Source organism: Prosopis cineraria, unplaced genomic scaffold (assembly GCF_029017545.1).
Source record: "Prosopis cineraria cultivar Desert tree isolate PC_DT_omini unplaced genomic scaffold, ASM2901754v1 PC995, whole genome shotgun sequence".
Taxonomy (NCBI): domain Eukaryota; kingdom Viridiplantae; phylum Streptophyta; class Magnoliopsida; order Fabales; family Fabaceae; genus Prosopis; species Prosopis cineraria.
The window spans coordinates 1-13,638 of NW_026556320.1; the positions used below are offsets into that span (position 1 = coordinate 1).

The 13,638-nt window shown below is 32.5% G+C and overlaps 1 protein-coding gene across 1 annotated transcript; it reads left to right on the forward strand.

Moving 5' to 3' along the window:
• The first annotated feature begins 2,720 nt into the window (after positions 1-2,720).
• Positions 2,721-7,789, forward strand: LOC129299008 (structural maintenance of chromosomes protein 6B-like). The gene is given in 9 exon segments (XM_054937446.1): positions 2,721-2,880; positions 2,971-3,073; positions 4,389-4,437; positions 4,440-4,467; positions 4,572-4,650; positions 4,901-4,958; positions 6,353-6,450; positions 6,551-6,645; positions 7,284-7,789. Coding segments are annotated over 8 exon segments (540 nt in total). The 5' UTR covers positions 2,721-2,880; positions 2,971-2,998; the 3' UTR covers positions 7,342-7,789.
• The last annotated feature ends 5,849 nt before the right edge of the window (positions 7,790-13,638 follow it).

Sequence of the window (13,638 nt, forward strand, 5' to 3'; positions counted from 1 at the left end):
AAAAGACAGGGAGTTCCTTTTTATTTCTTGAAGCTCGAACAACAATCCTCACTTCGCAAAACCTTAGGAGCACAAGAACTAGCAATGGACAGCCACAATGATGACAGAGCAGGACCATGGTGACTGGCAGACAGAACCCAGCAATGTGGAAGAACAATAACTCAGCAAAGGTGAAAGAGAAGCAAGAGCTGAAGGCGACAACAAAACCAAAGAAGACTGCGGCGGAGAGGGATTGAAGGTTATGAACATAAAGAACACTAGCAAGAAGACTAAGACAGAGGGTAACGGTGGCCTTGTGAGTTGACCAAGCTGCATCTTTTACCAGCTTTGGGTCCCAAAACTTAAGCCATGATAGATGGGTTTGCCAACACCTGCTGTTAAAGAGTTTGAAAGGTCTTGTTTGTAGATACCCCAGCCTCCTTCTTTTAGAACTTGCACAAAGAAACTTTCTTGAAATCATGGACTCTCCATTCTTGCACTTCGTTGCGCGCTTTTGATGATAGCAAGGAAGACCCAACTCCTTTTCAACTTCAATTGTCATATTTTTGGGATCCCCATTATTTCTAGAGTTATTCTGGGCCTTTTGGCTCCCACAATCTTGTAGGAATGTTTTTCCTCATCCAGCTCCAAAAATTCTTGTGACCCACAATTTCCTTTAGGTGTGTGTGTTCCTTTCCACCTTGTTGACCTCCTCAACCCATCTTGAATTGAAGTTTCTTGCATGCAAGCAAGACTTGCTTACAATAATGTAAGTGGCTTGAAGAGACACGTTGACTTTACAATTTCTGGCTTGAGGCCCGCCACATACATAGAATCAAATACCTTTCAGGCAATCTTAATTGACTAGTGTGACTATCAAAGAATTCATTAAATTCTCACGCCGCCCTGCTGACGAGCCACATCTGGTTGTTGTTTTAATTGTGGAATGGAGTGTTTTTCATGGCCTAGGATAGCTTGGCTTTGATACCACTGATGCATCTCTGTAATTGTGACAAAGATAGAAAGAGAGAAAAAGGGATAGAAGAGAGAAGAGAAAGAGGGAAAAAAGAGAGATAGAGAGAGTTCAAAGGTGAGAAGAGGGAAGATCATAGAAGGTTGGAGAAGAGAACAAGGAGAGCAATTTGAAATACTTGCTATATTATTCAAGCCATAATCTAAATTTACAATGGGTATCTATTATAGGCTAGGCTTTTGCCCACTAATAGCTACTAATAGTCAATAACTTCATAATGTCCTTTCCCGTCATTGATATTTTTTATGATTATACATCATGTCTGGTGCCAGCCATGAAAAGATAAAAGGCTGCAGGGATTTGTGAGGAAGTGCTAGGCTTATCATGTTCCACTGAAGACAAATAGCATCCAGCCATATGATGGCCTGCTTCAACAATATTAGCACTATTTTACTTTGAGCCATAACTTGTCTTCAATGTTACTGTAAAAACGGTATACTTTTTGTTACTTGAATATCATTGCCTGAGAATCAACTCTCAAAAAATGGGATCACATCTCGCATTTAGAATATGGATGCAGCTACAGTAGAGCTCTACTTAAATACTTCAATAGTGGCTTCAATGGCATGCCAAAACTTGATAAATCTGGATCTATAATTTCTGTCCATGTTTTCTTGGCAATCAAGCACAGCAGTCCATGATCTTTACCCAACAGTGATTCCATATAATATAGTCTTTCCACTGCCTGCAATCAAAACCCGTTTGTTAGTGCAACAGGTTGAGTGCATTTGTGCCCCCTACGTTCGAGGCCCTTATGCCAAACAGACTTTAATGCCTAAGTCTTACATTGAATTGAGTAGTATGGTATGCTTTTTGGGGTATTTTAGTGGGTTATTTCTCCTACCTTAGTTCAGTTGCTAAGTTTTCATAGAGGATTCCTCACCCCACTTGAGAGCCCATCAAGCACTTTCAATGAATCCTCCACAATTACTATTTGCGAAATTATCACAAATCAAGAGATAGTCTTAAAAATATGAAAATAAAGAAAGTGTTTGCGAGGTATCTAGTGAGATGAAGGGAGTATGAATTCCTAAGTTTCACATTGAGCAGTATAAAATGCTCTTTTGGATATCCAAGTGTGTTGGTTCTTCCATTTCAATTGCTAGACTTTGAAGGCTTTCAATCCCTTAGGGTGCCCATTGTTTGTTGTTTAAGCTAAGTGGTCTGTGGCTTTAGAAACATCTATAGACAAGTATATCGATAGAAACATCTTTACATGTCCTCTATCAACAGCTTTATTGTCATTCTGTTCAAAATGGGGGTCACTAAAGTAAATGAAAGGGGTTCACATGATCCCCTTGCCTTTTTGTATTGAAATACAAGTATTTTGTTGCTTGACCCCTTTCTTCCTTGAGTTTAACACTTATATTAAGCTCCTGTTAATAAAGGATGAAATCATGGAAACACCAAGATGACAAAACCTGGAGGGCTGTAACCCTTTTTCTCCACTTAACTCTAAAGGTCCTTTCCTGCAAGGACCTTATCGAAAACCCCATCTGACTCAAACATTTGGTGAAATTAAAAGAGTATCATCTGGCTGCTCATGCATCATCTACTTTAGACATAAGTTAAAAAAAAAAAAAACCAAACAAATGAAAAGAAAAGAAAAAAGTATCGTCCAGCTGGTTACTTTTCATTATTGACCTTTCAGACTTTTTTTTTTTTTTTTTTTGAGGAGGGGGGAGGATTTTGCCTAAATATAGTTGATTTCTGCTCTGGTTGAATTTTGCAGGAGTACAACAAAAAGGCTTCTATAATTTGTTTGAGGATGAACTTCAATCTTTAGGTGGTTGTGATGGAAGCACACCAGAGCAACTCAGTGCACAGATAGAAAGACTAGCTCAGAGACTCAAGCGTGAGAGCCAAAGGTCTGTCATTTGATTGAAGTTCATTTTCAGTTGTTTCATCAGCCGGGCAGGATCCTTTGACTACATATCTCTGTTTTTACCCCTCTGTAGATACACAGAATCATTAGATGATCTCAGGATGTTGTGTGAGAAAAAAGAACGCAAGATCATGAGAAAGCAGCAAGCTTACAAAGCCTATCGAACAAAGTTGAATGTATGTATGCTTACTTTTTTCTTATCATGATAGATTATTAGTGGATATCTTGGCCTCTAATTTTTGAAAATCAGCATTCTGTATTACTTAGCTAATTTGATTTTATTGTAGTTCCTAAAAATTGTTGCTTTTGACAACATTGACATCAATTTCCTTCCTCATTTCTGTGAAAGAAAGACTTAATTCTCTTAGGAGGAAAACTTTTAATTGAGACTTGACATCCATTCTTGCTATTAGTTTTTGCCTTCAAGAAAATATCTATTAATTATAATATTGGTTTTTTACCTTTATTTGTATGCTTGTATACAAATTTCTGAACTACTTGTTTGGGAAGATGCAAATCCTCAAAATATATTGACACCCATTATGATACTCTTTCATTTATATCACATTTCAAGGAACATGATTTGTATATTTCTATTCTGCCCCCAAAAAATCATTCAAATCCGATATTCATATCATTTTTGTGATTTTCTTTGATATTTTCATTAAGGCAAAGCTGGCTCCAACTAAAGATCTGTTATCGATGGTTTGATGTCATGCTGATGTGCTGTATTAAAAAAAAAAAAATCATTGGGAAAGCTTCGCTGCAATGCCACCCTTGCAGCCCTACCTAGCTCACCTTGGATTAGTTGGAATCCAATTTATCTTTTGAACAAGGGTGGTTTGATACCAAAAGTTTTTTGTGCTATAAGTTGCTCTGATGAACCATCTTTTGCCTTGTTACTGATTAGTGACCCCTTCATCACACCCATGACAAGAGATAGAGAGAGCGCAGCTTTCTATTGAATTATTTGATTCTAGAAAAATTAGGAGTAATCAGAACAATGCAATAAGATATTTATCTGTTTTAACAATTAGCACTATTTAGCTAAGCATAGACCACTTGTTCTTTGAATTGGTATAGGTAGTAAATATTCAATTTTTTGCATAAAAAGGTATTTTCTTTGCACAAATCAAGGGATTATTAGAAGAGAGAATTTCACCAATTAAGGCTAGAGGTTAGGAATTAAATTCTGATTGTTTCTCCTGTATTTTGCTAATCATCAATGAAACTTGACATATTTCACACAAAGTGTTTGTTCATGAACTTCTTGTTAATTGGGTCCTCTGTAGTTTATTCCATGCGTTTTAACACTTTGTGGTCTGCTTTTATATTGTTCTCACTTTTTTCCCCACTCATGTTGAACAAATGCTCATCTCTTCATGATGTTTTCATTGTTGAATTGTTTCTTATGCAATTTTAGTCATTTCGTTGTTCAAGTTTTATTGCTAATAAAACTTTTATCAAGTTTTTTTTCAACATTCATTGCAGGCTTGCCAGAGAGCCTTAGAATTGCGAAAGAACAAGTTTCGCAGAAATGCAACTCTTTGAGGCGCTTGTTGTCTTGGAAGTATGATTTTTTCTCGGCATGGGCCATCTTTTCCTCTTCTATTTTTCTCTGTTGCATTGATATTAGACATATATTTTCATTTTAATTATTATGATCTTGAGTAGATTTAATGCCCATTTGGGAAGAAAAGGATTCAGTGGACTTATCACAGTCAATTATGAAGAAAAATCCCTTTCAATCAAGGTAAGTTATTCTCCTTATGTTATACTGTTGTTCTTTTGCTGCCATTACATATAGGAAAACACTAAAATGTAGAGAGAAAGGAACAGGTAAAAAGGTTTAAAAACAAGAATCTTGGCATAATAGGTGTGACTTCTATTCCATTGTCTTCCTTTACCGTTCCTAGGTAGAAAGATGAAGTGCTAACGATAAGTCTCTTCAATTTGCTCATAGCTGTTACACATATTTGCTCTCCTTTATCTTCCATGTATAGGTGCAAATGCCTCAAGATGCATCGGGATGTGCTGTTCGTGACACACGAGGCCTTTCGGGTTAATTTCTAGCATTTATTTATATTATGATTTGGTTAATAAACCTACACAAGAGCTCTACATAGCAGCTCCAATTGTTTGATGAATGATGTGTGTGGATTATCAATGAATGATCCAATCTTTTTTTGTGGACTTAATTGTATTGTATAAATTGCAATGGAATTATGATGAATTTGGCTCTCGTTATACATTCAGTTATTTTGTGTTACTAATAGGATGTTCCAATATGAATAAAGACTTCCCGCCGCGTCTATGACTGGTGTTTGTGCATGATTCCTATCCTGTGTTTGTCTATGTTCTTTTACCTTAAATTCATGTATATTTCATACTTCTATTGATTATACACACACATATAGTTCATATAAATCACAATGTATATTTTTAATTATTTCTATAGGGAGCAGAATTAACCATTTGAAGTATTTTTTCTATAATTTACACCTCAAATGTGATTGACTTTATGGTATAGTTCTGACTTATTGGTCCCCTTCTGATTAAAACTTGCTTGTGAAATTTGTGCAATGCAAAACCCATACAAAATGATGTAGCTAGTACATTTGATTGTTTCCCTTTTGATTGGATAAGTTCAAGACCGATGCTGAATCTTTAGGCCCCTGCTAGTTGTTCTCCATCATAAGCTTTTTTGTGCCAATCAATGCTCTACATTCAATGACTTTCAAAAATGTCCTTCTTGGTCTCCCTCTATCTCTCTTTATGGGGCTAAGGAGAGATAGAGGGAGACCAAGATTGCAACGGGCTTCTTAAATGACTTTCTTCTCCCGCCCCTCCTTAGACTGCAATGGCCTTCCTAGTGCATGACCAAACCATCTTAAATGATTTTTTACCTTTTTATGCTCAATAGATGCTGCACCAACTTGTCCTTTCATATGATTATTACTTATCCTATCTCTTCTTATATGACCACACATCCATTTCCATATCATCATCTCTGCTGCACCTTTTAATTTTATGCTTGTGTTACCCTTTCAATGCCCAACATTCACTACCATATAACATCATTGATTTTATAGTGGTCCAATAAAACTTCTCTTTAAGCTTATTAGGGCAAGTTATCAATTGTCCAGTAAGACATTTATTTCCTGAAATTCTTGATCAGCATTTGCTATGCATAAGCCATGTGAAATCCATGTAGCTTCGATTGTGAGAAGTGCAAATGAAGCAAACAGAAATTTAATTAGTGATGCATCTTATACGATGCAGATTTTTATTACTCCCCCCTCATTTGCTTTTTGTCCCACTTTCTGCTGAGCCTATGTTACTTTCTGCTGTTATAGTATTTAATTATGTACCCACAAGGAACATCTTCGTTCCTTTTTCTACCAATCAAAGCTATTATTTACCATTCATTTCATGTTCCTTGTTCTTCTCTTTAGGTGGGGAGCGTTCTTTTTCAACATTATGCTTTACACTAGCCCTTCATGACATGACAGAATCCCCTTTCCGCGCAATGGATGAATTTGATGTTTTTATGGTATGGTCATGTTTGTCTCTTTTGTATTTCTCTCTTCATGCCTTTGTGATTGGAATTGATAATTGTTGGAAAATGGACATTTCTTTTCATTCATCTACAGGATGCAGTCAGTCGAAAGATTAGCTTGGATACTCTTGTGGATTTTGCTGTGGAACAAGGATCCCAGTGGATATTGATCACCCCACATGATATTAGGTACTTGTTTCCAAGTAGCCTTGACTATTGTTGTCAGGCTTGTATTGATGGTATCCCCATCACACCCTAGTCATTAATTGGTTAATTTAATACTATATTCTTTATATCTAGAGAGCACAATTGCATCATGCAATTCATGCAGGCAATTCCACCTAATGAAATAAAGCTTGTTGTACTCTTTATATTTATCATGCCTCTCCCAAATTAGTCGTGTCACTGACTACATGGCTTTTAAGGGTAGGCCTGGTTGCATGATGGAAAGGGGAATGGAGAGGTGCTGTGAAAGATAATAACTCTGAAATGCCTGCACAAAAAAAGCAATAAAAAAAGATGAAATTTGTTGAATAACAATAACAAAGGGGTAATACAATTTGGTGCTTTTTTCCGTAAGGTGTTGCCAAACATAACTCTTTTAGTGCCTGGCGTGATCCATCTAGTGAGAACCTGGTCATTGAATATAGAGTTGAACTTCTCACTACAAAGGTTCTGATATAATGTCAAGACCATCTCAACTCAGGCTAAATCTTTTAACTGAAGGATTTTGATTTTTCCCCAAGTTCATTGAATTCCCAGTATTACGAATTATTATATACTTCTGTTATACTTCTAACATTTCCTTTTCATGCTTCAAAATGCAGTATGGTTAGGCAGGGAAACAGGATAAAGAAGCAGCAAATAGCAGCTCCCCGTTCTTGATCAATAATCATCATCTGTAATTTATTTGAATGTCTGCTTTAGGTGTAGACGTGTAAGTATGGTTCAAAGCGTTCTACTATTGCCTTCGGTGCCAACACAGCACCAATGACCTTTTGCTAAGGCTCATTGGACAAGGTTGCGGGTTCTATATCGCCTGCCAAGGTAGTGTGTGTGGGTTATGTATGTTTTTCGAAAAATGAACTGTTCGGACTTGCATGACATGATGTAGATATGCCTGCCATTTTTGTTGCTTGACTACCATTTTTTGCTGGCACTAGTGAATGGTAAGCAGTTTTACATATTCCTGTAGGCAGCAAAACTGAGGCAGACTTTTTAGCTAACCACAATCAGCTGTTGCAAGTCAATTAAAATGCATTGGAAGTTGGGTAAGGGAAGATATTTTCTTCCTTTGAAATATATTATTGTAGAAGAAAATTTTATACATAAAGCGTGAAGAGGAGGATGGCCATCTCCCAAATTTTTCTCTCCGGTCTCTTTTATAAGGAATCTGTAACTATTTGGTCAGAACTATGGAAATCGAGTTGTTATTAATTTTATGAGAAAATAAATAAAATTTTAATTATATTTCTATTTAAATTAAAAAAATAAACTTGCATTATATTTTCTCTCATAATTAATAAATTTAAATAAACGTAATATTAAAAAATGTAATTAATACCATATAGTGCGGCTTATGTTTCTAGATGTCTTGTAACAAAGGTAGGAAATATTTGAAAATCTGAAATATTTCACACATGTCCGCAGAAATATCATCGTGCCTGGTCATAGAATGGAGAACGAATTAAGTGAGCAAAATGGTCTATTCCATCATGGGTAAGGAAGAAACCAATTTATATATTATACATAAATTATTCACATTATTAGATTTATATTATTTATATATTTTAAATAAATTCAGTATTACATAACAAAAATTACATATAAAATTCGTGTCCTTTTTATATAATCCACACTAATTTCAAACTAGTTTTTAAAATTATGCATTCAAATGCAAATTTTGTTGCAATAAATAATTTCACTAAACTAATTTTTATTAAGTAAACTTTGGGCAAATAAATTTTTGGCCAACAAAAAAAGCCAAACATTCGTAATTAAATATTATTTTGTTTTCATTAGCTTGGACATGATTAATTAAGGTCCTCAGTAACATCCAATAGGCACCAGAGAATCCAAAGTGGAAAAAAGCACTCATGGAATGAGAAGCAAAAGAGAAGTTAGTTTTGCCGCATGGCAAACAACCAATTGATTAATTAGTCATTTGTTAGTTGCTCAAGTCTTTGCACAGACTTGTGAGATAAACTATAATCTGACATTTGTATCTATCCTTAGCAATCTTAATTGGAATCTTCAACATTTCGACGTAAAAAAATTCATTCTTGATTGGTGATTTAGCTGAAGAGGTAAATATGAGTTTACCACTTAGGTTCAATGGGAAGAGACAAAGTAATTAAGTAAACAGACTTGAGAAGCCTCTATTGTGGGCTTAAGCCATGTCCCAAAGCATGGCGCAAGAGATTTACAAAATTGTTGTGAAGGGTACAAGTGTTGGCGGCAGCAATCAAGTTGTTTGGTTTGAATCATGCACTTTGAGGGTTGTTGATTAGTCTTGCAAACAATACATTTTAACACTTTCTCCTACCTTATATGAAGGGACTAGAATAATAGAGCTCTAGCACAATTAACAAATAACTTGTTTTTGCACCGTCACTGCCAATTTTAAAACAATGAAGAAACACAAATAAAACCCTCCAAAATTGATTTTCTGCTTTCTCTTGTAGGTCTATGCAATTGAGGTGATTGTTGAGGCTATTGAGTTTGTTCTATAAGAATGTTTAGTTGATCTTCCATAAAAACAATTACTTGATCTTGAATGAAGTTTTGATTAACATTATCTTGTAAGAATTGGTTTTGGAATTGAAACCAACTCTTCCTCAAATATAATTTTTTCTAATCTTATTTCTCCTCCAAACTCAACAAGAAGAGGGGTCTCTTCATTTTTTTATTACCATTTTTACTCTACTTCCTAATCATAACCATTTTCACCACTGCATTAAATGAATTTTGTTTTAGTCATAAATTCAATGAATGGTCATAATTAAGAAGTGGAAGAAAAATGATGCTAAAGAAACAAAGAAACCCCTCTCCCAACTCAACATCTTCAAAAAAGCATGCAGTTCCTATCTCAAACATAGTTTTAAGTGTGGGATCATAAAACTTATAAGCCACTAGAACGTTCAAAGTAACCAATAAAATAACCACCAACAGTTTTGGAATCTAGCTTCTTTTCCTAAGGCTTATAAGGTGTTTTAGCAATTGCTTTAATTGACACTGTTCAAATATGGGTTACTAAATCGTCTGGTTCAAAATATAGGCTATTGTTTTAATTGTCTGTTCCTAGAGTGACTCTATTAAGGTGGAATGATTAATCATACTCCTCACCATATCTTGAAGAGATTGGTTTAGCCTCTTAATTCTTTTATTGAATTGATTCTCAACTTCTTCCTTAAAGATTTTGAACATATCCAAAACTTGTGATTTTTCATAAATTAAATATATATACACATGCTAGGAGTAGTCATTTATAAATGATATAAAGTATTGTTGACAATTTCATGAAGACTTATGAATGGTTCACACACATTTGTATGTATCAATTCTAAGACAAATTCAAATAAAAAAAAGTTTAAATACCCTAGGCGTTATTGACAATGGTTATCTATATAAAAAAAATATCCAAGGCATTATTGACAATGGTTCTATGTTTGTGTTACGTTAAAAAAAGGCCTTGGATATTTTTTAATATGGAGAACTAACTAAGCCGGATTCAAATATTGTTGGACTTTGGCTAATTGAGAGTAGCTATCTCACAAACCTTTTTTGTCTTCAAACAAGTTTAATTAAAGGGAGAATTACATCTAAGGACCACTTAAATAAATTGTTCATAAATAATGACTAACAACAAATTCTATTTGAGAAAAATAAGTTATATTTTCATTTTAATAATAATCTATTGTGTATTGATCCTTATATGTAAATAATTTTTTTGAGTTATCCTTGGATGTGATTCTCCCTTAATTAAATTCAAAATCTCGTATTTAAATGGCAATAACTTCTTTAACTAGAAGCAATTTCTATTGATCTGAGTAATTTGACATCATGTAATTAAGAAAATACCTGTGACAAAAACAAATGCGACGACAATGATTTTCGATTTGTGCTGTTCGACACTATAAACCCAAGAAAGTGATCTTAATTTGGAGACAAATCCCAGCTTTACACGTTACGAGTTCAAGTTTTTCGAAGAAAACTATTTTAAAGGTGATAATATATTTTTTTATATGTGCGCTTGTTTTTTAATTATCTTTTGTTTTTATTTCTAATTTTTGATTATTTAAATTTTATACATGCATGTGTCACTGAAATGTATGTCCTATAAAATAATGGCCATTGAGAATATTGGTTATACCAAAAAGACTATAAAAACCACATGTGCCATGAAATTGACACTTCCTCACTCACTAATTTATTAATTTAAGGCATTTTCTCTCAACTTTGTAACTATACATACTTTATAACCTTAAGCTAAGATAGTATAATCCTTCCCGTTTATAATACAATATTGTTTTTTTAAATTATTTTCGGTCTAAAATTTAGGATGCTTTATAGAAGTCTCAAGAAATATATTTTTATTCTTACCTCTATTGGTGAGTTGGTCAATACAAATTGAATAATTATGTTAAGGAAATTATGCTGTTAGTTGTTGGTAAGGGCAAAATAAATAAATAAAAAAAGCCACTTTTTCATGAGATTAAAAAAATAATTTTTCTTAATATTGGTAATACATGTTGAAAGTGTCTTATACTATATATGAACATGTGGGAGTATATAGTGTTCAAATAGGAAGGGAAAAAAAATACAAATTAATTATTTATGATTGCTAAAGAGCATGCATGCATTTATATGTCCCTTTGACCATTCAAAAATTAGGTAAATTTAGTTTCATGCATTGCAAAAAACTAGATTTTACTTCGATGCAATGCACGCCATTACAAATAATTCAAAAAGATTTCACGAAAATAATATCATGAATTAGTTGTAGTATAATGAAAGACTTTGTAGAAGAAAGATGAATGCAAATGTTAAGAACAATATATTATTCAGCTATATTATCAGAATTATAATGCATCGAATTTAATAGATAATAATATACTTAATTTTGAAATAAATTTGTATTGAGTTCTCTTGAATTATATTATAATAGATATAATTATAATATAACGGTCTAAAAGATAAAAATAATTCAATTTTTATTATTACGTTGATTTTAATATTTTAAATCAATTTAAATTTGATCTTTATGGTTTAAGAGATTAATTTCTATCTTTAATTATCCATACAAACTTTAGTCCTAGATTAATTTCTATCTTTAATTTAAGTGAGATTGCTTTTGGTAATAATAATCCTTCACAATGACGATTAAGATTAGTCTAGATGGAGATAGTAATACCCTAAGATTTTTAGGAGATAGGGTGATGAAATAAAAAAAAAAAAATCATAAACATAGGCCCCACCTATAACGAAGAAATTGCTTTTCCCTTTTCAGGTAATTACTAACTGCCCTAAGCTATAGTAACCAATAGTTAAAAATGTGTGCAAAAAATAGTTACCGTTAAAAATATTAAAATGCTTTCTCAATAATTGGCCCTGCTGAATTTTTCCATGCCCATGCGTGTTATTAATTTTTTTTTATCTGGTCAAGATCACACTTAACTTATTTATTTGCAAAACTTAATTGACTTAGATTAACTTTAATATTTCTTAACAACTATATATCACATACTTATTTGATATTAGCTATTGACAAGTAAATACTTGGATATTGACCTGGAAATTAAAATTGAATATGATATATTATACTATTAAAGTGGCATCAAGTTTTTGATGGTGTGGTGATTTGGGGTGGTATTTCATATTTTGCCTGCACAAAGTTGATAAAGAAAGTTAAGCAGTGGTTGGAGCAATTGCAGGCCTGCTATTGTGTGAGGTGCTCATATCAAAAGTGTAAATTTTAAATGTGGCTGAGATTAGGAACTCAATATGTTTACAAAAGCCTAAGTGCTAAAGTGATTGTGCTTCCCAACTTTTAATATCTACTCCTCCTGGACCACACAATATAAAACATATTCTAAAAGTCTTATTTAGTTCAAAATATAAGATATTTGGTAACTTTTATAATTATTTTTTCAACTACACACCTATTTTATTTATTACTTTTTTAAAAAAATTATCCATTAAAATTTTAATTATTATTATCAAGGTTTTTGTAGAGAGTATTTAATGAGGTTTCAAATATATTTTTTTAAAAAAATTAAGGTTTTAATTAATATTTTTTTATAATAATGAATTAATTATCAATGTCTTATATTTTGGTCCGGAGAAAGTATATAATTTATATGTGTGTGTGCATGCTCCCTCCACTTAATCACATTTTCTCAACATTAATTTTATTTAAACTCATTAATTATGGAGAAAATGTAATATTTTTAATTTAAAAATAGGGATAAATTAGAATTTTAATTTATTTTTAGACAAAGTTAATAACTAAACTATCTTTCAGTGTTTATGGTGAGAGAGTTATATATGTCTTGTAATAAAAACTGGAAGGAATATATAAAAGATCAATTGATGCACATACAATATCCATGCTATGTACTCCTCTTGTTTTAATTTCTAAGATCATTTTTAACAAAACTACATATATCAATGAAGCACGGATTAAATACAATTTATAATTTTAATTTTTTTATAAACTTTTAAAAATATCTATCATTAATAAGGCAGACTAAAAATAAACATAGTTAAGAAGTGAAATAAAAAAGTATAATATTAAATAATTATCATTAATAAAAATATATTTTTTATTAAATGTCTTATATTGCGACCTTTCCTCCAACAATCATATTCTTTCTAATGCATAATACATGACACTTTTTAAAAGTATTGTTTATTCAAAATATTGAGCATTTGGATAATTCTTGTTATTCTTTTTCAATTATACTTTGTCTCATTATTATTCCTTTTTTTATAAAAATAGTTCATTAAAATTTCAATTGTTATTATTATTAAAAAATTATGAAATAATTGCCAATGCTTCTATTACAAGCCAGAGGGAATATAATATATTACTAATTTTGCTAAGGCTGTAGTAGGCCATAAGCCCATAACAAGCATGGGCCTTGTCTCCTTGAGTGAGTTAATCCAGGTGTATAAATATAG